We start from the raw sequence: 25,029 nt of genomic DNA on the forward strand, positions 1-25,029 counted from the left end.
ACTAGGCCACCATGCTCCCTGCATAATGACATTACAATGGCAGTTTTATTTCCTGTCTGAAGGGAAAACTGGCTAACTCATTTGGACCCACTCACAAACAAGATCCAGGCTGCCTGAGATGGTCCCATTCTGCCTTCACTATTTTGTGAGGTGGGCTGGAGTGAATGAATGGGACTGCGCTCTTCTAGGTTGCAGCAGTATTGGAAGTTGGGACATGAATACAGGTGACTCTGCAGAACTCCAGATTTATTTATCTAATAGATTTGTGTACCGGCCCATCTTGGGTTTTTAAGGGCTGGGGTTTGTTTGTTGGGTGTATCTTTGAGTCAGTTTTTGACTCCTGGTGATTGCCTAAACAAGTCTCGGCACTTTTCCTGGCAAGGTTTTGTTTTTAAAGTGGCTTGCCAGGACCTCTGTCCTAGGGCTAATAGAAATTCACTGGCCCAAGGTCTCCAGCTGGCTTTGTGCTAAAGCCTTGGTGGAGCAGTGGGCTAATGCCTCCTTAAGTAACACCAGCTGCCTGCAATTAGTGCAGGTTTGCATCCCACCAGGCTCAAGGTTGACTCAGCCTTCCATCCTTCCGAGGTAGGTAAAATGAGGACCCAGATTGTTGGGGGCAATTAAGCTGACTTTGTAATAATGCCGCTTGGGGTGTGTGTGAAAGCCCTAATAAGCAGGCATATACATAGAATGAAGGCTACTGCTAAGTTTGTAAAGCTGCCCTGAGTCTTCGGAGAAGGGCGGGATATAAATGGAATAAAAATAAAAATAAATAAAATAAAATAAAAATAAAGGTGGGAATAGAACTCATATGTTTCTAGTTCAGTGCCTTAAAAACTACACCAAACTAGTTCTCAAATTTCAGAAATCCAGATTTATTTATGATAATGATTTGTATGGCTGCCCATCTTAGGTTTTTTTTTTAAGTTCTAACACATATTATCTCATTGTCAAGCTCTCATTTTCATGATTATGGCTTTTATTTATTAGAAATGTAGGCCTTTTCTTTTGGTACTGTCCATAGGGTTTTCATGGCAAAGATACTGGAGTGGGTTGCCATTTCCTTCTCCAGTGGATCACGTTTTGTCAGAACTCTCTGCTATGACCTGTCCGTCTTGGGTGGCCCTGCACGGCATAGCTCATAGCTTCATTGAATTACGCAAGCCCCTTCGCCACGACAAGGCAGTAATCCATGAAGGGGACAGTACCAAAAGGCAAAACGATATGACGCTGGAAGATGAGCCCCTCAGGTCGGAAGGCGTCCAATATGCTACTGGGGAAGAGCAGAGGGCTAGTACTAGTAGCGCCAGAAAGAATGAAGCGACTGGGCCAAAGCCGAAAGGACGCTCAGCTGTGGATGTGTCTGGTGGTGAAAGGAAAGTCCAATGCTGTAAAGATTTTTTCTCCATAGGAACCTGGAATGTAAGATCCATGAATCAAGGAAAGCTGGACGTGGTCAAACAAGAGATGACAAGACTGAACATTGACATCTTAGGTATCAGCGAACTAAAATGGACAGGAATGGGTGAATTTAATTCAGATGACCATCAGGTATACTACTGTGGGCAAGAATCCTTCAGAAGAAATGGAGTAGCCTTCATAGTCAATAAAAGAGTAGGAAAAGCAATACTGGGATACAATCCTCAAAATGACAGAATGATCTCAGTTCGAATCCAAGGCAAACCATTCAATATCACAGTAGTCCAAGTCTATGCCCCAACCACCAGTGCTGAAGAGGATGAAATTGACCAGTTCTATGAAGCACTACAGCACCTTATAGAACTAACACCAAAAAATGATGTTCTTATCATCATGGGGGATTGGAATGCTAAAGTAGGAAGCCAAAAGATAACTGGAATAACAGGCAAGTTTGGCCTTGGAGTGCAAAATGAAGCAGGGCACAGGCTGATAGAATTCTGTCAAGAGAATGCGATGGTCATAGCAAAAACTCTTTTCCAACAACCCAAGAGACGGCTCTACACATGGACATCACCAGATGGTCAACACAGAAATCAGATTGACTATATGCTCTGCAGCCAAAGATGGAGAAGCTCTATACAGTCAGTAAAAACAAGACCAGGAGCTGACTGTGGCTCAGACCATGAGCTTCTCCTTGCAAAGTTTAGGCTTAAACTGAAGAAAGTAGGGAAAAGTACTAGGCCACTCAGGTATGAATTAAATCATATCCCTGTTGAATATACAGTAGAGGTGACAAATAGATTTAAGGAATTAGATCTGATAGACAGAGTGCCTGAAGAACTATGGACAGAGGTTCGCGACATTGTACAAGAGGTAGCAACCAAAACCGTCCCAAAGAAAAAGAAATGCAAGAAAGCAAAATGGCTGTCTGAGGAAGCTTTGCAAATAGCTGAGGAAAGGAGGGAAGCGAAAGGCAAGGGAGAAAAAGAAAGATACGCCCAATTGAATGCAGAATTCCAGAGAATAGCTAGAAGAGATAAGAATGCCTTCTTAAATGAACAGTGCAAAGAAATAGAAGAAAACAATAGAATAGGGAGGACCAGAGATCTTTTCAAGAAAATTGGAGAAATGAAGGGCACGTTTAATGCAAAAATGGGCATGATAAAGGACCAAAATGGCAGGGACCTAACAGAGGCAGAAGAGATTAAGAAGAGGTGGCAAAATTACACAGAAGAACTATGAGCTTAACGTCCCTGATAATCACAATGAGGTGGTCACTGACCTCGAGCCAGACATCCTAGAATGTGAAGTGAAGTGGGCCTTAGAAAAACTGAGCAACAACAAAGCTAGTGGAAGTGACAGTATTCCAGCTGAGCTATTCAAAATCTTAAAAGACAATGCAGTAAAAGTGCTACACTCAATTTGCCAGCAAATTTGGAAAACTCAACAGTGGCCACAGGATTGGAAAAGATCAGTTTACATTCCAATTCCAAAGAAAGGCAGTGCCAAAGAATGTTCAAACTATCGCACCATTGCACTCATTTCTCATGCTAGTAAAGTCATGCTTAAAATCCTACAAGCTAGACTTCAGCAGTATGTGGATCGAGAACTACCAGAAGTACAGGCAGGATTTCGAAGAGGCAGAGGAACTAGAGATCAAATTGCCAATATACGCTGGATCATGGAGAAAGCTAGGGAGTTCCAGAAAAACATCTACTTCTGCTTCATTGACTATGCTAAAGCCTTTGATTGTGTGGATCACAACAAACTGTGGCAAGTTCTTAAAGAGATGGGAGTACCAGACCATCTTATTTGTCTCTTGAGAAACCTATATGCGGGTCAAGAAGCAACAGTGAGAACTGGACACGGAACCACTGATTGGTTCAAAATTGGGAAAGGAGTCCGGCAAAGCTGTATACTGTCGCCCTGCCTATTTAACTTATATGCAGAGCACATCATGAGAAAGGCAGGGCTAGATGAATCAAAAGTTGGAATTAAGATTGCCGGAAGAAATATCAACAACCTAAGATACGCAGATGATACCACTCTAATGGCAGAAAGTGAAGAAGAACTAAAGAGCCTCTTGTTGCAGGTGAAGAAGGAGAGTGCAAAACTTGGGTTGAAACTTAACATTAAGAAAACCAAGATCATGGCATCTGGCCCTCTCAATTCCTGGCAAATAGATGGGGAAGAAATGGAGGTAGTGACAGATTTTATTTTCCTGGGCTCCAAGATCACTGCAGACGGGGACTGTAGCCAAGAAATTAAAAGACGCTTGCTCCTGGGGAGGAAAGCCATGGCAAATCTAGACAGCACACTAAAAAGCAGAGACATCACCCTGTCAACAAAAGTGCGTATAGTCAAGGCTATGGTCTTCCCAGTTGCAATGTATGGCAGTGAAAGTTGGACCATAAGAAAGGCTGAGCGCCAAAGAATTGAGGCCTTTGAACTGTGGTGCTGGAGAAGACTCCTACGAGTCCCTTGGACTGCAAGGCGATCAAACCGGTCAGTCCTAGAGGAGATCAATCCTGACTGCTCTTTAGAAGGCCAGATTCTGAAGCTAAAACTCAAGTACTTTGGCCACCTAATGAGAAGGAAGGACTCACTGGAGAAGAGCCTAATGCTGGGAAAGATCGAGGGCAATAGAAGAAGGGGACGACAGAGAATGAGGTGGCTGGATGGAGTCACTGAAGCAGTAGGCGCGAGCTTAAATGGACTCCAGAAGATGGTAGAGGACAGGAAGGCCTGGAGGAATGTTGTCCATAGGGTCGCGATGGGTCGGACACGACTTCGCAGCTAACAACAACAGGCCTTTTCTCCATAATTCACTCTTCCCTGTTCTCTTGTTAAACCTGAACAGCAGATGCCCAGTAGCAGGGTTTGTTAAATGGCTGCTTCTTCATCAAGTAGCAACTAGAGGAGCAGATATAGGATAACAGGTCTCAGCAAAAATTTTCTGCCTTTGTCCACAGTGGATTTTGTGATGTATGTGGTCGGTGTGTTAATTCAATTGCATATCTATTTCTATTTCAAAACAAGATATCTTCCACCCATTTTAGATCTCCTGATCAGATGTACACCCTCAACATCCATTCCATTCCTTTGGGCTTAGTTTTTGCACACTTCAACAAGTGTTCAAACCGTGTAGATATGTCAGAGTGCATGAATTTTTATTATGATGTAATGGAAAAATAGGAACAGTATGCTTAGAATCCTAATTTACTATAAAGTTCTTTTTGGAGCAAGGGCATCATAAATGTGATATGGAAGAAGCAGAAACATGCACACAACATACTTGAGCACAAAATGTACAGATATGCACTGGCATGTAGAGATGCTGCAACAGGAGATATAACAGAAGATGTGCTTGTTTAAGAGCAAGGTTAGCAGAAGATATACCTTAGGTTAATATTTCACTGCTCCTGGAGACTATACCACCATTTCAATGCAAACTTCAAAAGCCAAAGAACAAATGCCTAAATCTGTTTCAGTGGAGAAATGCCACAGATTAAGAAAGAGGGAATAAAAAGATATTTTCATGAGTGTCTGGTCAGATCCATGCAACCACATTCTTGTGATAAATGTGCCAAGTGACATAATGTTAATAGGAGCCTTGGTGGAGCAGTGGGTTAATGCCTCCTTAAGTAACACCAGCTGCCTGCAATTAGTGCAGGTTCGCGTCCCACCAGGCTCAAGGTTGACTCAGCCTTCCATCCTTCCGAGGTAGGTAAAATGAGGACCCAGATTGTTGGGGGCAATAAGCTGACTTTGTAATAATGCCGCTGGGGGGGGGGGGGCGAAAGCCCTAATAAGCAGGCATATACATAGAATGAAGGCTATTGCTAAGCACATTGGTTTGTGCTTAAACTGTAAGCCGCCCTGAGTCTTTGGAGAAGGGCGGGATATAAATGGGATTAAAATAAAATAAAATAAAATAAATAAATAGGGTTTATAATCTCTGGGCTGCAAATATTCAGATTACATTAAAAACTGCAAAGTACAATTTGCTGCCACCTAATGGTTGTCTAGAATAGATTATTGCAACCCAGAGATTGTAGACAAGAGTGTCTACAGAACCCAAATTTCTACACAAGGGTATATCAAATAACATACCAAATTCATTTCCCTAATAAGAAACAGTTTCACAAAAGATATTTATAAATATTTATATTCTAATAGAGAACAGATGGAATCCATATTCCAAACAAATGCAGTCACCTAACCTCTACAGTATAGCAAAACACTGTAAATAATTTAGGAAACATCTGGAATATATTAGCAACACTCAACTGAAACTGTTAGAGTATTCTTCACCTAGAACAACTATTGCTTCTGATGTCCTAAATAAATTACCATATAACCACTTCTTTATAAGTAGGATCGAAAGGGGGGGCGATTGCTATCACAGCTTACTTCTCACATTCCCCACATGTTCTGTAGGACTTTGTGTGCGTGAGTGTGATCCAAAATTGACTGTAGAAGTGCAGGGAAGAAAAGGTGAATGGAAATCAGGTTGAGTGAGATTCAGCTTGCACTGTTGCTTTCCTTTTGTGCAGTAAGTATGGAAGACATCTCCTTACCTCATAGAAATCCAGGTTATCATTTTTTTCAGGCAAACCCATGTAGCGTTCAGTATATATAGAATCTAGGATGAAGGAGAACACAGAAAGAAGGCATTGTGCAATATCTATAGGGTATGCTTACTTATTTAACTCCGGTGTTCAATGGCATCTATTTACCAATATAGGTAAAGGTAAAGGTTCCCCCGCACATGCGTGCTAGTCATTTCCGACTCTAGGGGCCAGTGCTCATCTCTGTTTCAAAGCTGAAGAGCCAGCGCTTGTCCGAGGACGTCTCCGTGGTCATGTGGCCGGCATGACTAGACACCAAAGGCGCACGGAACGCTGTTACCTTCCCACTGTAGTGGTCCCTATTTTTCTACTTGCATTTTTATGTGCTTTCGAACTGCTAGGTTGGCAGCAGCTGGGACGAGTAACAGGCGCTCACTCTGCTATGCGGCACTCGGGATACGACCCGCCAAACTGCCGACCTTCTGATTGACAAGCTCAGCATCCTAACCCACTGAGCCACTGAGTCCCTATTTACCAATATACTGAGTGCTTTGTTGTGTTACGTTTCCCCCCAAATTTACTGTTTTCTTAATAATAAGCACTGAAGAATCACATTTTTAAATATTCAGCATGCAGTTGTCCATAGCAACAGCATTATTAATTATTCTCAGCAACCTTATGCCAAAGTAATATTATTCTCTGATCAACTGGAAAGAAAATGGAAGTTTTACTAAGTCTGTTTCTCTGGCTGAATGGCAATAAACTAAGGATGCTATGAAAACAGGACTATTTCTTTTAGGGTCATTAAAACAAACCATCAAACTTTTTTTTTATTTTTTCCCCCTTCAGCATATTGTTTATTTCATTTTAAGCATTTTTTAAAAATAATAATAATAATAATAATCCCCAAACAAAGAGCATCTGGCAATGTGTGTGATGTGTAGCTATGTTTTTGGCTGTCCCCAGGGTACCCTCGTCCGTAACCATAAAAAAAAAACTAGATGATTTTTCAATCTCCCCAGACCCTTAGTCAGTCCTCACCCATTTTTAGTTTAAAGTAATAATTAAGGTGGGAAATGTGGATTTATTTTCACATCTTCCCTGGACTCTATCTGCACTTCCCCAAGAGAGGTACAACTGACAGTTTGGGAAACCTTGGTTAAGACTTATGTGTGACTAGACGCAGATTTAAATTTAAATAGTACATCAGTAGAGTCTTGATTGGGACGCGGTGGCTCAGTGGGTTAGGATGCTGAACAGAGTGAGCGCCTGTTACTTGTCCCAGCTTCTGCCAACCTAGCAGTTCGAAAGCACGTAAAAATGCAAGTAGAAAAATAGGGACCACTATGGTGGGAAGGTAACAGCGTTCCGTGCGCCTTTGGCGTCTAGTCATGCTGGCCACATGACCATGGAGACGTCCTTGGACAAGCGCTGGCTCTTGCGCTTTGAAACGGAGATGAGCACCGGCCCCTAGAGTCGGAAACGACTAACACGCATGTGCGGGGGAACCTTTACCTTTTACCTTTTTAGAGTCTCGACTACTCATTGGTGGGATCCAACTTTATGCTTCCATCAGTAGAAGCAAGTCCACCAACTAATAGGAAGGAGGAGATTTTCCTTTCTCCAGAGCAAGAAAATACACAAATGCCCCACAAAAGAGCTGGAGAAAATCCTGGTAAATTAGCAGGAATCTGACAGCATGACGCTATTTCAAATATCTAGCTACTTTTCAGGCTTCTTGAAAAGGAAAAATGGAAGAGGGACCATATTTGCTCCTCTGGGGCTGTTGATGAAAAGAGGGATAGAGATGGCATATAAAAAAAACAAAACATCCCAACACTTTGTCTGTCTATATAGGCATATCATATACAGTATTGCCTCTTGATAAACAGATTTCTGTAACATTACAAAATATAGAACCAAGTTATGATTTGTCTGGAGATAGCACTCTCATTTGCAATGAGAGCAATCCGTGAATAATTTTGTTGCATAATTATTTTGCAAAAACCAAACAGTAAAATCTAACCGTTGAAAGCAGGTCAGAGGACGTTAAACAGCAATGATATTCAAAAGAAAAGCATGAAAAGAGGGGCTTAAATGTCATCCTTTCTGACTTCCAGCAAATTTATCCAAATAATGTTTTCTCATAGCCCCAATGAAAAGCAGAAGCTCAGGAAGCCATCACAGGACTTGCTCAATGAACTCATCCTTAGAATTAAAATGTGAGGCAGGAATATATAGCTTTAATGTTCAAAATTCCCTTTGGGGACTTTTTAGAACATCGAGCAAACTAAGGTTAAGTGTTTGATATCTACTTTAATATATGTTAAGTGGCAATCAGCATTATTGTTTCATTGGTAAATATTCTAATAAATGATTAAAATTATGACCCTTCTTTCCAGAGCTCATTGTAATAAAGGAAGCTGGTAGTGGTGCCAACAAATTCTGTGACATTCAGAAATGATCCCTCCACACTTTGGAACACATGGCACTTTTGAGGAATGCAAATGCAGACATTTGCATTATAGTAAAATTTCAAATATTAAGTAATTTTGTGCCATTTAAAGGTTAAGCAAATTATCTTCTTTTCAAATCCAAGTTTCCAGTAGGGGAAAAAAATATTAATCCAGGGACAATGTGTAATCCGTCACATGAGTTCAGGAAGGCAGACCAAATGGTATTTTCATGTGAGAGAATTACGTACTCAACTATTCATACTTGATACCATTTCCCAGTATGACTTTTGTATTACTTGACAAAGGATCTTCCTACTTTATTGTGAAATAAACACATACCATAATATTGCCAGCGTGAGACAGGTGCCACAGCTATTCCACACTTGAACACACCACTTCCAGCTCCGAGGACCATGGAAGTTACATAACCTCCATAAGACTGAGAGAAAAGAAATATTATTATATTTCAAAGAGACCAAGAGGGGTGCAATATTCTTCTCACAAAGTGTGTGTGTGTTAAAGAATAGGATGTCAGTTTGCTGAGCGATGAGGCAAGGCTTGTTCTAACACCACTTTTTTGGGTAATGAAACCCTTTGTAAAACTTGCATGGTACCTTTGTAAAAAGGGATACAAAGGGAGCCCCATTAGTCTTAGTTTCAAAAAGAGACGTATCTAGGTTGGGTTAGGCAGAATGAGACATAGTCACATGCTTTCCTTCATATTATATAGCTGCCAACTTGACATGCGACTCAGGGCAACATGAATCAGTTGTTCTAATTAACAACTTTAACTAAAAGGCAAATATTTTGTCAGCAACAGTTCACTTCTTCATAACTAGAACTTTGATTGGTAGCTGCCCAGAGTTGGTTATATGAGGAGTGGCTATATAAATGTTTTAATTAACTAACTAATTAACTAACTAACTAACTAAACTAACTAACTAACTAACTAACTGATGTAGGAGTTAAGTTGTGATGAGGCTGGGATAGGGGAATTTAGGTTGGTTATTGCAGATACAGGTTACATATGACAGATTATAAGTAATAATTCTATCAATTAACACTTTTAATGTGTTAATAAAAAAACATTGTGTTTGCTGAGATCTTTTGAGATAGCCTGAAAACATCTGATGTATGTGAGTTCAGCAATCTTTCACTTAAGAGTGCTTTTGCTCCAAGATGGCCATTTTAAGGTCTGCAATGAATGTCCTAGGAGGCTGAAGTGCTCTCTATTATTTTGACCTTGTTCTGACTCCTGATGTCAAACTTGTGTCTATGAATATTCTGTGTGTGTGTGTGTGTGTGTGTGTGTGTGTGTGTGTGTGTGTGTGCAAACTTTGTCCTACATAGGTAGAGTTCAAAGGGGCAGATGCTGGTGCATATCACATTAGAGGAAGAGCATGGGAAGGCATCTCTGATTGTGTACGTGTACTTGTTGGGGCCCACAATGGCGCTGTTGGTATAAATGTAGGGATAAGCTAAACATCTGGGCGTGTTGCAAGACATGGTTCACATCATTATCCTGTTGTTTTTTTGTTGCTTGTGAGAATCTGCTCCAGGTTAGATGGTTTTTTTGTATGCAAATGTGGGCCTGAAAAAATACAATATTGTCCTGTATGGGCTGCAGCATATTAATAATGCATTTGAGTGGTTTGTGCTCCGAGCTGGAGGCGGCAATGAGTGAAGTTCTGTTGTTCTGTTTTCCGTTCTTGTGGTCTGTTTTTTAAGAGGCCCTCCCTGGAAGCTGATCTGCCTTCATAAATTTGTCTATTAACCTCATTGGATGGGTGGTTGAGTATCATGAATAGCTGGTTTAATTCCAACAGCTGAACATCTCTGCTAAACATAGCTTACAGCATAGCGACCGGCTAATAGAGCTATCATCTATAGCCAGACTACAATTGGAAAAGGTGCTTTTAACTCCTTTTTAAGCTGGCCCTAGACTAACATAGCTCTCCCACTGCAAGGATGAACTTGAGTATTTGTGCAAGGAGACATTCCCTTGCACCATAAAATATTCCCTTGATATCACAAAAATATAATGACAATAGACTCTTAAGTGGAAAGTTGACCCAATCAATTTGAAATACAGTTAAATGTTGTAATTTCCTGCAACCTTATATAGCTTATACAACTTACACTAGAAACACCGAAGAGGACAGCATGACAGACTAGAGTCATAGATAGATTCAGTGTAAAAACACAATGCAGCTTGCTTGATTTTGGCTTTTGTTGTGGGAACAAGCAATTGAAGTTCACACATTATGCTTTATGGCTTAAGGTAGTGTATGAACCTATCCAAGTATGGTTTACTCAATAAACTCTGGATAAGCAACTCATGGCTTAATGCAAAGTATGAACCCAAACACATAGTTATTGTGGCCACTAAAGAATATGTGAGTGCAGAAAAAGAGTCTCGCTGGATCAAGGCCATGGTCCAGCTGCTGCTCTAGTTTCTGTGTCTGAGCAGTCCATCAGATGGCATAAAGAAGTGGGGAGAGATAAATGGAAGCAATAATTCAGGGTTTGAATGGAAACATTTCTCTACTTAGAAAGAGGGCCAACTAAAATACAGAGGAGCATCTTGTAAAAAAAAAAGTCTGCTGTGTCTCCACAAACAGCAATTTCTCACAATGTGTATTCAAGTGAAACACCTTTTCTCAATAGCAGCAGAATATTTAAATCTGAACAAAACAATTAGCTTTAATACTTACCCAGCCCCAAATAGCTATTCTATCCTTATCAACAAAGCTCATTTCAGAAAATAGCCTAAGAAAAGAAAAAAAAAACAGAAAAATTCACATACTCAGAAAATTTTTATCTTATTCTTCTTTGCAACAACAACCTCCTTTGCCCTGCTCCTTGGAGAATACGTGTATTAAAATGTAATACATAAATATTAATATTCAATACTTATTCCAAACAAGTTTTTTTTTCCTGTTCCACTTTTTTAAATAACTGGCGTACCAATAAAGAACAAAAGGAAGCAGGTAGAAGGCGACTGGGGTTAGAAATAGAAGAGAAATTAGCACATTTGTGTGAATCAAATTTTCATTTTCAAACTGATATATGAATCTTAACTCAACTACCCATCAAAATTAATTTCAGTCCAATTCATCAATCAAAAAAAAAAGTAGGGAACATTAAGGAAAGGCCTGCACAAAAATGTTTATATCGTGCAAATACAGTAATTAACTGTGTCATATGTTAACTGTTTGCAAAAACTGTGTATTTGGTTAAAAAAAAAGATTTACTGTAAGTTTTGAAACTTTTTTTTTAAAAAAACCAAAGAAACAAAAACCCAAGCTTTAAATTAGTATAAGGAGGGGAGTGATAAAAGTTAGTGAACAGAAAAATGAGAAATGAAGAAAAACCAAGTCTAAAAAAATTCAGCAAGAAGGAGAAACATTGAGAGAAATCCAGTCAAGGTGTTAACCATCCTAACTAAGGCAATAAGGCACAGACATACTTGGCTGCTGAGATCTGATCTTCAACTTCATAGGTTCCCAGTCTTCGGTATATCGCATGCAAAATTTTATCTCCTCGAAAGCCACTTCCCCTCCCATCGAAGCTAGCCACAATAATCCCTTCGGAGCTTGCCAGATACGTAGACCAGTTGATTCGGAAGGCGGCATCTGCTTTCTGACTACAAGGCCCGGCGTACCTGTGGAAAGAAAGTTGGCTGACTTGACCCAGGCTGTGCTCTATCTGTTCTGCATTTTCCAAACTCTTATATAAACAGGGACTTTGGCTGGAACAGAAAATGTCCAGCAACCTACTCTTCATCTGAGTTTGCCACAAACATTGTAATAATAAAACTGAGATTCAGGCCCGTCAAATGTATCTTGATGGTATGCTGGATTTTGTATTTTCTTATTATTTGTCTGGCATTAGCTGTACTGGATGCTTATTTCACTGTACACAGATATGGCTGGAAATTCAAAAGCTTCAATATAGACAGCAATTTAGGTTAAAATTAATACATTCTAATAAGAATGGTATTAACAAAGAAGGCTCTAGATAGAGAAAATTTAACTGAAGCACAAAATGATATGGAATGAGACTGAATCATATGATGTTTTTTCTGGCATAATCAGAACTCTATGGTATCTTAACTTCCGTTTCACACTCTCCATTGAATTATTTCCATCATTGTCTTGTAAAATAAAGAGGGTTTTTTAAAAACTTCCTTCCTTTATGGTTGCTGTGGAACTTTGTTTAACGTAGAGCATATCCAACAGGAAATCAGCAACACCACCACCACCTCTCATGAAACACAATGAGTAACTTTGGACCAATCTAATCTAATCTATTGTAAAGTTGAGGATAAGCCTGAAGCTCCTGGAAGAAATCTCAAATAACATTAAATGCTCAGGACTAAGCCCTGTCAATTTAAATGACTGCCCATAGAGATAGTTTCAATCTATATTTTCTACATTCCAACTCTCATTCCATCACCCTTGGCCTTTGTGCAAATACAGCAACACTGAGTTTAAGCTGCAAGGATTTGTTTTTGCTTCATTGCAGGAATGTCTCAATATCTCACACCTTTTCCCTTTTTTCCATAATGGAAGGCATGGAATGCTCAATTATTCATTTTCCAAATACTGATTGGCATTGTGACATTTGCTAACAGACTCCTGCCTTATCCAGAACATTCAAATGCCAATCAGGTCTTGCCTCAAAGCCCAGCAAACATAATTAATGGCTTCTGAGGTGCTGCTTGAGAGTGCTGCTCTTGCCTATAGCTACTGGGGCTCCTACAGCACTTACAGCCATGGACCACACAGTCGCTTGCTCAGTTCCTCACTGGATACTCTTACTTGACAACACTAACATTGCTGGAATATATGAAGAGCAAACACTCTTAAATCAGCTGCCCAATTATATCTCCCCAAATGGAAGTCCTTAGGTTGATGCCAGACAGAATGTTGATTGGGTACAAGAGGGCAGCTCTGTGACTCAGATCAGAAAAGCTTGTTTGGAATGAGGAGGCATAGCATCCTTTTCGAAGTATTAAAGCAGCTGCATCCTGTAGAAGGCTTGTATGGATGCTTCAAAGCCTGTCCTTGGTGGTGCATGTACTCGTGCAACAAAGAATCTGTACCTACATATACAGTTAATGTACAAATGCTAGGGACAGCCTTCTAGGCAGTTGCCCTTCTGAAAGATGCAGCTGCTTTAATGCTTTGAGGATGCCTACTTTACTACTGTTAACAAAAGCCGCAAGCTCCTCTTTCAATGTTTTTTAGTGCTCTACTCTTTAAGAAAGGGACGCGGTGGCTCAGTGGGTTAGGACGCTGACCTTGTTGATCAGAAGGTCGGCAGTTTGGCGAGTCGAATCCCGAGTGCCGCGTAGCAGAGTGAGCGCCTGTTACCCATCCCAGCTTCTGCCAACCTAGCAGTTCGAAAGCACGTAAAAATGCAAGTAGAAAAATAGGGACTACTCCGGTGGGAAGGTAACAGCGTTCCATGCGCCTTTGGCATCTAGTCATGCCAGCCACATGACCACGGAGACGTCCTCGGACAAGCACTGGCTCTTCGGCTTTGAAACGGAGATGAGCACCGGCCCCTAGAGTCAGAAACAACTAACACGCATGTGCGGGGGAACCTTTACCTTTACTCTTTAAGAAAGTGATCAAGTGCAAAAATGAAGAGGTCTGGTTTTTTTCAATAGATCTGAAGGCTAATTATATATCTTCTGAAGAATGTACCTAATTGAAAACAGATAAATCTCTGAACCATGGCCATGTTCCTGTTCCCCCTGAATACTACTCTAAAATCCAAATGCTAATCTTCAAAAAATGTAAACAGCATACCAAGATCCACTTTTGCTGTTCAGAATTTTAATAAGTCTTTGATCATTATGGCTCACTGAAATTTTTAATTAGTGAAACGATTAATAATTCCAATGATAATTATATAACATTATGTTTAAAATATGAATAGGACAAAGAGAAATTAAATGCTTGCAACTACTGTGTGCTACATTCCTTGCACAACCAATTTTCACCAAATACAGAATATTTGCATTTTATTTACTATAAAAAGCAAATTTCTATAATTTGCAGATTACAGGAAGAGGCTAATTAATGCAAATCCTTTAATATGTGCAGAGGAGTGTGAAGGAGGAATAGCATCAACAACATATGTTCAGGATCCAGGAAATGTGCCTTCTTTGTTATATTTCTTAAATTTTATTTGCAGGGTCAGGCTCAGTAAAGAACATACGTGTATGTGTACAGTAAAACTGGTTTATGTATGGTACAATTGTCTAATCCACATTTTCCTAATAGTAGCTATCCTTCGGCCATTGTTTTTACTTAACTGCAAACTGTACAGTAGTCCTAACCTGATTTATATACTGATTTATTTAAATAGTTCTCAGCTACGTATGTTGAGATGTAACAGAAAGATAGATAAGATACGTAACCTTTATCGTCATTTTTTACTGTCAACACAGTGGCCCGCATTAAAAATGAAATTCTGTTGCCTGCTCTCAAAAGGAAGCATATACTACCCATACACATTCACAACACACACACACACACACACACACACACGAATGAAGAGGATCTATTGTATAGCATCCCGGACAATCCTGCGGATCTTGCTCAAGACGGGTTGCAGCATCCTGCTGTCTCACGATTGTGATTTGTGCCTTTTTTTTCACAAATTCCTGGTTTCAAGGGGAAAAAAAAGCCCATTTGGGGGAATGGATTTATTTAATGACCGCATGATTCACTTAACGTTTCACTTTATGGCTGTCATAAAAACGGTCATAAAATCAAGTCAGGTCTCACGGTGTTCTGCTTAATGACTGCAACAACTGATGATGGAAATTCTAGTCTCAGTGGTGGTCATTAAGTGAGGACTATCCGTATCTCATTGGTTGGAACAATTTGAAGACAATGAAGGCAAGACTTTTGAGGGATTGTCAAAATATGTGGCATGATGCAATTACTAAAGCTTATGCATTTGTGCCTGATGCATATATGTAACAGTGAGGTTTGCCTTTTAACGTCATTGTGACTTGTTCAGAACAGGGCAGCCTTAATGACCAGTGCAGTTTCTGAACAACCATTAGATGGCACCAGTGAAACACAGAAAACTCTTTGCTGATCTTTAACAATGGTTTGGCTTTTTATAACCTACATCTGATCATCCTATTTCTGATAACTCTTTTCTATCTCATAAATTAATTGTCATCATGATAATCTGCAGCCAAATCAGACTCTTCTGGTAAAGGCAATGTGTCCTGAAGCACCTTAAAGTCTTAAATGTTTGTCAATGAAATTGCTTAGAAATCTTTTTTTGTTGTTATACTGCCAGCTCTTTTTCTTCTAATCTTACTAGTGCAAAGCTGTTGCTTGTATTTATCTGATGACTCCATCACAGCCCTCTGAGAGAATATGCAACCAGATGCCAATAAATTCCTCCTCTTCCTCACCAGCAATTTATTAGCAACAATGCCTTCTTGGGTGGAAGAAACGGGCCATCAGCCCGCTGAATGATGGCTTGCATCTCCCTGAACTGTCTGCATCCAAGCTGGTTCTCAGGGGGACAATCTGTAGCACTCAGAACCGAGGCCCGAGTAAACCAGTGTGGCTCAACCTGTCTTGCTTTTTAAACCTTTGCACAGCACCCACAGAGCATTAGGCAGGTAATACATAACAATAAACGTCACGGGTAACATGAGCATAAATAAAGGTAAAAAGGTAGTTTGACTTACACATCAATGAGCAAGGGATACTTTTTTGACTCATCGAAATTAGGAGGCAATATCATCTGATACCAGTATGCTGAAAATAAGAAGAAAAATAGGAAAGCAAACAAAAACATGAAATATGCATTAATAGTTGTAAAGAACATACACAGTAAGCTTGAGCTAGGAAGGGCAGGGAGAGACAGGAACTGGAAAAGTTCTACAGCAGGGGTGTCGAACTGCTGGCCCGCCGGCCAGTTTCATCATACCGAAGCCACACCCCACCCCATTCCCATCAACGCAGAGTCGCGATACGTCGCGACATGTCACGTGACGTGGTGAGTTTGACACCCGTGTTCTATAGGATCAAAAGCTTGCACTACAGTGATAGGAAAAAAACTTCCACCTGCAAACTTTTGCTAGATAAAATTGATTGCTACGGTGTTAATTACAATAAAAGGAAAGGCCTTATGAAATCTTGAATGTTTGATCATCACTTCAACTAAAAATCCAGGGAAAACGTGACCATAAAAACAAAACACCCCAAAGCACATTTAATAGTCAAATTAACCTCTGATGCAGTCTTATATCAGAACCAGCAACTGTGATTAACTCCAACTCCCCCAGTGAGCAAGTCTGGCTAGATCTTCATGGTGCAATAAGGTTGCTAATTCTATAGTAAGCCTTGCATTTGCATCTCAGAACCAGGACCAGCTAGGAAAGAGCTTTTTAAGTACTTCATTTTCCAGAGGTTGTTGGAACAAATTTAGAAAGGCTGAACTTAGAAAGTGCTGAGGCTTATAAGAGATCCCAAAACAACAAAAAGCTACATTAGAAATAGGAGGAAGGCCAAAGAGATTGTAGATCTATTGTTACGAAAAAAAATTTTTTATTTTATTTTATTTATTTTAGTCCCATTTATATCCCGCCCTTCTCCGAAGACTCAGGGTGGCTTACAATTTAAGCACAAACCAATGTGCTTAGCAATAGCCTTCATTCTATGTATATGCCTGCTTATAAGGGCTTTTGGGGGGGGCCCAAGCAGCATTATTACAAAGTCAGCTTAATTGCCCCCAACAATCTGGGTCCTCATTTTACCTACCTCGGAAGGATGGAAGGCTGAGTCAACCTTGAGCCTGGTGGGATGCGAACCTGCACTAATTGCAGGCAGCTGGTGTTACTTAAGGAGGCGTTAGCCCACTGCTCCACCAAGGCTCCATTAGTAATGGGTGATGTAGAGAAGGCAGAGCTTTTTTAAGTCCGATGTTGCATTTATCTTTTCTCAGAAAGGAACAGGAACCTTAGCAGGTCATTGTTATACCACTAAGGCAGGGGTCTTCAAACTTGGCCCTTTTATGACTTGTGGACTTCAACTCCCAGAATTCCTCAGCCAGCATGGACCATATAAGCCATGAGTCTTCAAATGTAGCCCTTTTATGACTTGTGGACTTCCAACTCCCAGAATTCCTCAGCCAGCATGGACCATATAAGCCATGAGTCTTCAAATGTAGCCCTTTTATGACTTGTGGACTTCCAACTCCCAGAATTCCTCAGCCAGCATGGACCATATAAGCCATGAGTCTTCAAATGTAGCCCTTTTATGACTTGTGGACTTCCAACTCCCAGAATTCCTCAGCCAGCGTGCCTGGCTGAGGAATTCTGGGAGTTGAAGTCCACAAGTCATAAAAGGGCCAAATTTGAAGACCCCTGGCTTAGAGGGAAGTACTGAGTGGAGTGCCACTAGATTCTGTGCTATTCAACACTTTTTATCAATAACTTGGATGAGTGAGTTGAGAAGACACTTAAAGACACTTAAATAATATACAGAGGATAAAAAGCTGGGAACAGTAGTTAATACTTTAGGTGGAAAAAAAGAGATTCAAAAGGTTCCAGCCACACTTGAGCACCGGGGTGATATGTATGTACTGTATATAACGGAAAAGAAATAAAACGTACAGAAGTGTAAATTTCTGCGTTTGTACATTTAAAAAATATAAGCCATAAGTGTAAGATGGGAGCTGGTTTTGTATACTATAAAAGATCTGGGTATCCTTGTTGACCTAAGCTAAAGGTATGATGCAGGTATGAAAAAAAGCTCTATTAGGGTGCATTAACAGGAGCATATAAAGCAATTGTTCCAGTCTACTCTGGCTTGGTCAATATTTATGATAGTGTATCCAATTTAGAGCACCCATTTCTAAAAGGATTGTAACAAATTACAGTAAGAGCTACCAAGTTGGGGAAGGGTCTGGAAACCAAGTTCTATTGGAACAGTGAAAGGATCTGGATATGTTTACAGAAAAGATGAGGATGGAGAAATATAATTGCTATTCAAATATGTGAAGTGGGAATGAACTTAGTCTCTTTTGTCCCAGAGGACTGGATCAGAACAAAGGGTTTAAACTACAGAAAACTGAATCAGACTAGACATCAAGAAACCCTTCCTGACAGTAGGAGCTGTCAGACAGTGGAGTGTCACAAGACATGGTTAGTTCTCCTTCACTTGAGGTCTTCTAATGGAATTGTAAGGTCATCTGTTAGAGATGCTGTACTGGATCCTGCACTGTGCAAGGAGGCTTTGTGGTCTTTTGCAGCTCTCAGATTCTATGAAAATACATTAGATAATTAATGGACAATGATTGTGAAGGGTGAAATCTGTACACATTTCCATGCAAGGAAGTGACTTTGATCTCCGTAACTTTCAGCGTTATACTCATTTATCATAGAAATCATCTGAAAGAATTGGCTGCAGGAAAGTACAGTCACTCCATATTAATCAAGGCTCACAAATAGTACAGCTGTTGCGGCAGCTGAATAAGGGGACTAGAATGAAAAATTAGACCAGGTGCTACTCCTTTGCATCGATCAGGCAAATGGAAAACTACGTACAGGTGGTCCTTGACTTATGGCCACAACTGAGCCCAATATTTCTGTTGCTAAGCAAGCCAGTTGTTAAGTTAGCTTTGTTCCATTTTAAGACCATTCTTACCACAGTTGTTAAGTGAATCAGCACAGTTGTTAAGTTAATAACATGGTTGTTAAATGAATCTGGCTTCCCCAATGTCTTGGCTTGTCCGAAAGTCACAAAACATGACACATGATCCGGGGACGCTACAAACATCATAAATACATGCCAGATGCCAAGTGTCCAAATTTTGATCATATGATTAGGGGGATGTTGCAATGGTCGTAAACATGAAAATCAGTCATAAGACACTTTTTTTCCAGTGCTGTTGTAACTTGGTCACTTAACGAATGGTCGATGCTACTTGTATCGCCATTCAAATAAAACATTGCAAAATTAGCCAAAAATAAGTCACCTTTTGAGAACAATTTCAAATAGGCTTTCTCCAAATGCCAATTTCTCCTACAACCAGTTTTGTGTTGTGTCATCACCTGGGAGGCATGGTGTAGTAGGAAGGAAGACAGAGAAGCATCTCTTGAGGTCTTCCATTAGTTCGAAGGCAGCCCTGTGCTTTATACAGCATGAAAAAGGTCAGATACAAACGCCGTTTGTTTCATGCTTTGTTCACTGATGAGGTTTTTCTCTTTTTATTTTCTGTTTTGAAGGATTACTAAGTTGTATTTTATTTTGGGGAAGTGATGTTTGTGTTTCTGTTTTTTAAATATCAATAGAGGGTGCTATGACACTATTGCTTTGGTTCACAGCCTCTCCTGCTGGGGGGAAAAAGGACGCCTCTTTTTTTGAACAAAGGAAAGGAAGGAAGTTGCTTTTTCTCATTATTCCAAAGTGAATGGTGGGGGAGAAAGGTAAAATCTTTTTTCTCATTAGTAGCAGAAGCTATTAATTAAGAACAGAATTCTCTTTACTAAAGAAAACAACAACAACAACAACAACACTGCAAAGAAGTTGCACCCTTCCATTAGATGGGGTGGCTGGCTGGCTGGCTGGCTGGGCTGGCAAGACGCTAGGGTTGAAGGCATGGATACTTGAAGAGAGTGAATAGACTGGGAGGAATCGGGAGGGACTGGGGAAAGATGGTGTTTGAGGTCACAAGGAGAAATTCCAGTAGAAAAAAGAAGAAGCCAAGCTCCACACAAAGGGAGCGGATAAGAGACAAAAAGGAGGGAATAGCAATATTTTGGAATGGGAAGGAAGGAAGGAAGGGAGGATTAAATTTTGTTTGCATGGCCTCTTGATAATAAGCTGCATAGGAAGGGAAGGGAAGGGAAGGGAAGGGATGGGATGGGAAAGGAAAAGGAAGGGAAGGGATGGGACAGGATGGAACAGGAAAGGAAAAGAAAGAAAAGGAAAGGAAAGGAAAGGAAAAGGAAGGGAAGGGAAGGGAAAAGGAAAAGAAAGGAAGGAAGGGAAGGGATGGGACAGGAAAGGAAAGGAAAGGAAAGGAAAGGAAAGGAAAAGGAAGGGAAGGGAAGGGAAGGGAAAAGGAAAAGAAAGGGATGGGACGGGACAGGAAAGGAAAGGAAAGGAAAGGAAAAGGAAAGGAAGGGAAAAGAAAGGAAAGGAAAAGAAAGGAAAGGAAAGGAAGGGAAGGGAAGGGAAGGGAAGGGAAGGGAAAAGGAAAAGAAAGGGACGGGACGGGATGGGACGGGATAGGAAAGGAAAGGAAAGGAAAGGAAAGGAAAGGAAAGGAAAAGGAAAGGAAGGGAAAAGAAAGGAAAGGAAAGGAAGGGAAGGGAAGGGAAGGGAAGGGAAGGGAAGGGAAAAGGAAAAGAAAGGAAAGGGATGGGACGGGACGGGATAGGAAAGGAAAGGAAAGGAAAGGAAAAGGAAAAGGAAAGGAAAAGAAGGGGAAAGAAAGGAAAGGGGGAAGGGAAGGGAAAAGGAAAAGAAAGGGACGGGACGGGATGGGACGGGATAGGAAAGGAAAGGAAAGGAAAGGAAAGGAAAGGAAAAGGAAAGGAAGGGAAAAGAAAGGAAAGGAAAGGAAGGGAAGGGAAGGGAAGGGAAGGGAAGGGAAAAGGAAAAGAAAGGAAAGGGATGGGACGGGACGGGATAGGAAAGGAAAGGAAAGGAAAGGAAAAGGAAAAGGAAAGGAAAAGAAGGGGAAAGAAAGGAAAGGGGGAAGGGAAGGGAAAAGGAAAAGAAAGGGATGGGACGGGACGGGATAGGAAAGGAAAGGAAAGGAAAACGAAAGGAAGGGAAAAGAAAGGAAAGGAAGGGAAGGGAAAAGGAAAAGGATGGGACGGGACGGGACAGGACAGGAAAAGAAAGGGACGGGACGGGATGGGACGGGATAGGAAAGGAAAGGAAAGGAAAGGAAAGGAAAAGGAAAGGAAGGGAAAAGAAAGGAAAGGAAAGGAAGGGAAGGGAAGGGAAGGGAAGGGAAGGGAAAAGGAAAAGAAAGGAAAGGGATGGGACGGGACGGGATAGGAAAGGAAAGGAAAGGAAAGGAAAAGGAAAAGGAAAGGAAAAGAAGGGGAAAGAAAGGAAAGGGGGAAGGGAAGGGAAAAGGAAAAGAAAGGGATGGGACGGGACGGGATAGGAAAGGAAAGGAAAGGAAAGGAAAACGAAAGGAAGGGAAAAGAAAGGAAAGGAAGGGAAGGGAAAAGGAAAAGGATGGGACGGGACGGGACGGGACAGGACAGGACAGGAAAGGGAAGGAAGGGAAGGGAAGGGACGGGACAGGAAAGGAAAGGAAAGGAAAGGGAAGGGAAAGGAAAAGGAAAAGAAAGGAAAGGAAGGGAAGGGAAGGGAAGGGAAGGGAAGGGAAGGGAAAAGGAAAAGAAAGGAAAGGGATGGGACGGGACGGGATAGGAAAGGAAAGGAAAGGAAAGGAAAAGGAAAAGGAAAGGAAAAGAAGGGGAAAGAAAGGAAAGGGGGAAGGGAAGGGAAAAGGAAAAGAAAGGGATGGGACGGGACGGGATAGGAAAGGAAAGGAAAGGAAAGGAAAACGAAAGGAAGGGAAAAGAAAGGAAAGGAAGGGAAGGGAAAAGGAAAAGGATGGGACGGGACGGGACAGGACAGGACAGGAAAAGAAAGGGACGGGACGGGATGGGACGGGATAGGAAAGGAAAGGAAAGGAAAGGAAAGGAAAAGGAAAGGAAGGGAAAAGAAAGGAAAGGAAAGGAAGGGAAGGGAAGGGAAGGGAAGGGAAAAGGAAAAGAAAGGAAAGGGATGGGACGGGACGGGATAGGAAAGGAAAGGAAAGGAAAGGAAAAGGAAAAGGAAAGGAAAAGAAGGGGAAAGAAAGGAAAGGGGGAAGGGAAGGGAAAAGGAAAAGAAAGGGATGGGACGGGACGGGATAGGAAAGGAAAGGAAAGGAAAGGAAAACGAAAGGAAGGGAAAAGAAAGGAAAGGAAGGGAAGGGAAAAGGAAAAGGATGGGACGGGACGGGACGGGACAGGACAGGACAGGAAAGGGAAGGAAGGGAAGGGAAGGGACGGGACAGGAAAGGAAAGGAAAGGAAAAGAAGGGGAAAGAAAGGAAAGGGGGAAGGGAAGGGAAAAGGAAAAGAAAGGGACGGGACGGGATGGGACGGGATAGGAAAGGAAAGGAAAGGAAAGGAAAGGAAAGGAAAAGGAAAGGAAGGGAAAAGAAAGGAAAGGAAAGGAAGGGAAGGGAAGGGAAGGGAAGGGAAGGGAAAAGGAAAAGAAAGGAAAGGGATGGGACGGGACGGGATAGGAAAGGAAAGGAAAGGAAAGGAAAAGGAAAAGGAAAGGAAAAGAAGGGGAAAGAAAGGAAAGGGGGAAGGGAAGGGAAAAGGAAAAGAAAGGGATGGGACGGGACGGGATAGGAAAGGAAAGGAAAGGAAAGGAAAACGAAAGGAAGGGAAAAGAAAGGAAAGGAAGGGAAGGGAAAAGGAAAAGGATGGGACGGGACGGGACAGGACAGGACAGGAAAAGAAAGGGACGGGACGGGATGGGACGGGATAGGAAAGGAAAGGAAAGGAAAGGAAAGGAAAAGGAAAGGAAGGGAAAAGAAAGGAAAGGAAAGGAAGGGAAGGGAAGGGAAGGGAAGGGAAGGGAAAAGGAAAAGAAAGGAAAGGGATGGGACGGGACGGGATAGGAAAGGAAAGGAAAGGAAAGGAAAAGGAAAAGGAAAGGAAAAGAAGGGGAAAGAAAGGAAAGGGGGAAGGGAAGGGAAAAGGAAAAGAAAGGGATGGGACGGGACGGGATAGGAAAGGAAAGGAAAGGAAAGGAAAACGAAAGGAAGGGAAAAGAAAGGAAAGGAAGGGAAGGGAAAAGGAAAAGGATGGGACGGGACGGGACGGGACAGGACAGGACAGGAAAGGGAAGGAAGGGAAGGGAAGGGACGGGACAGGAAAGGAAAGGAAAGGAAAGGGAAGGGAAAGGAAAAGGAAAAGAAAGGAAAGGAAGGGAAGGGAAGGGAAGGGAAGGGAAGGGAAAAGGAAAAGAAAGGAAAGGGATGGGACGGGACGGGATAGGAAAGGAAAGGAAAGGAAAGGAAAAGGAAAAGGAAAGGGAAAGAAGGGGAAAGAAAGGAAAGGGGGAAGGGAAGGGAAAAGGAAAAGAAAGGGATGGGACGGGACGGGATAGGAAAGGAAAGGAAAGGAAAGGAAAACGAAAGGAAGGGAAAAGAAAGGAAAGGAAGGGAAGGGAAAAGGAAAAGGATGGGACGGGACGGGACGGGACAGGACAGGACAGGAAAGGGAAGGAAGGGAAGGGAAGGGACGGGACAGGAAAGGAAAGGAAAGGAAAGGGAAGGGAAAGGAAAAGGAAAAGAAAGGAAAGGAAGGGAAGGGAAGGCAAAAGGAAAAGGAAGGGATGGGACGGGACGGGACAGGACAGGATAGGATTGGTTTAGTGGTTAAGGCACCAGGCTAGAAAGTCCCACCTTAGCCATGAAAGCCAGCTGGGTGACTCTGGGCCAGTCACACTCTCTCAGCCTTACTCACCTCACAAGGTTCTTGTTATTGTGGGAAAAGAGGAACAGGAAGGTATGTTGGATATGTTCACCATCTTGAGTTATTTGTAAAAAAAAATAAAACGAAGGAAGGAAGGAAGGAAGCTTTTGTGATGGGTGAATGAGACAACTTTCTAAGCACAACGTTCAACTGCACTGCCAGGCGGGTCCACAGCCTCACTTTCTGCCCTTTTGAATTAAGGCAAATGTTTCAGAGAATTACTCTTGTGTGTTGCTGACTGTACTGACCTTCCCAGTCCAAAGTGCAAGCTGAAACTGATAGGTATCAGCATGACAATAATCAGAATTGCACTTGGGCTGCAGATGTCACATATCCTGAATCGGCACACCTGAAATGGTTTACAGGCTCTAAAGCAGGAATTCATGGAGATAGCAAGAAAAAGATAATCCTGGTTTCAGCAATGCTGGCTGAGCAAGCTGCTGGGTCTTTATCTACAAACTCTCATAGTACAAATTCTTAAGCCTAATAATGGCTCCTTTCCTGTTATGAATCGCAGGAAAAAAATTTCTGAGGCACTGTTGGTAATAACTAAGAGCTGCAAACGTTCATTTCATTCAAAATTATGGTTTCTAAAAGCTATGTAAACATACTGTTTTATTCAACTTTTAAAAATGATTTGCTTCATTTTGTTTCAAAACTACATTTTGTTTGCAAACTTACTTTGTCCATGCAGAGTAATATTTCTCAGTCTTTTGCAGGGCATCTGAATATCTTTCAATACATTTTTCAAGTTATCATTATCTTCTAGGATCTTAATAGCTAAGATTAAAACAGATATATTTGATAAGTTATAATCAAAGAATTAAAACAATTTGGAGAGCTGGTTTTAAAAAAAATCTATTACTTAGAGGGCAATGCTCATCTCTGTTTCTTAGTTGAGGGAGCCAGTGTTCGAAGACATTTCCATGGTGATGTGGCCAACGTGACCATACACCAAGATGCACGCAACACTATTGCCTGCCCACTGAAGTGGTACCTATTTATCTACTTGCATTTGCATGCTTTCG

At 41.4% G+C, this 25,029-nt stretch overlaps 1 protein-coding gene across 2 annotated transcripts in view; it reads right to left on the reverse strand.

Annotated features, from left to right (window-relative positions):
• Window positions 1–25,029, reverse strand: part of DPP4 (dipeptidyl peptidase 4) — an 89,823-nt gene that overhangs the window by 17,085 nt on the left and 47,709 nt on the right. For both annotated transcript variants that reach the window (XM_081314536.1, XM_081314537.1), the window contains exons 18-23: window positions 24,683–24,781; window positions 16,179–16,248; window positions 11,916–12,110; window positions 11,161–11,215; window positions 8,786–8,885; window positions 6,000–6,064 (exon numbers count right to left, since the gene is read on the reverse strand). In XM_081314536.1, coding sequence (XP_081170662.1) covers window positions 6,000–6,064; window positions 8,786–8,885; window positions 11,161–11,215; window positions 11,916–12,110; window positions 16,179–16,248; window positions 24,683–24,781 — 584 coding nt within the window. The remainder of the gene's footprint in view (window positions 1–5,999; window positions 6,065–8,785; window positions 8,886–11,160; window positions 11,216–11,915; window positions 12,111–16,178; window positions 16,249–24,682; window positions 24,782–25,029) is intronic.

This window comes from Vipera berus (assembly GCF_964194415.1).
Source record: "Vipera berus genome assembly, chromosome: 1".
Taxonomy (NCBI): Eukaryota; Metazoa; Chordata; class Lepidosauria; order Squamata; family Viperidae; genus Vipera; species Vipera berus.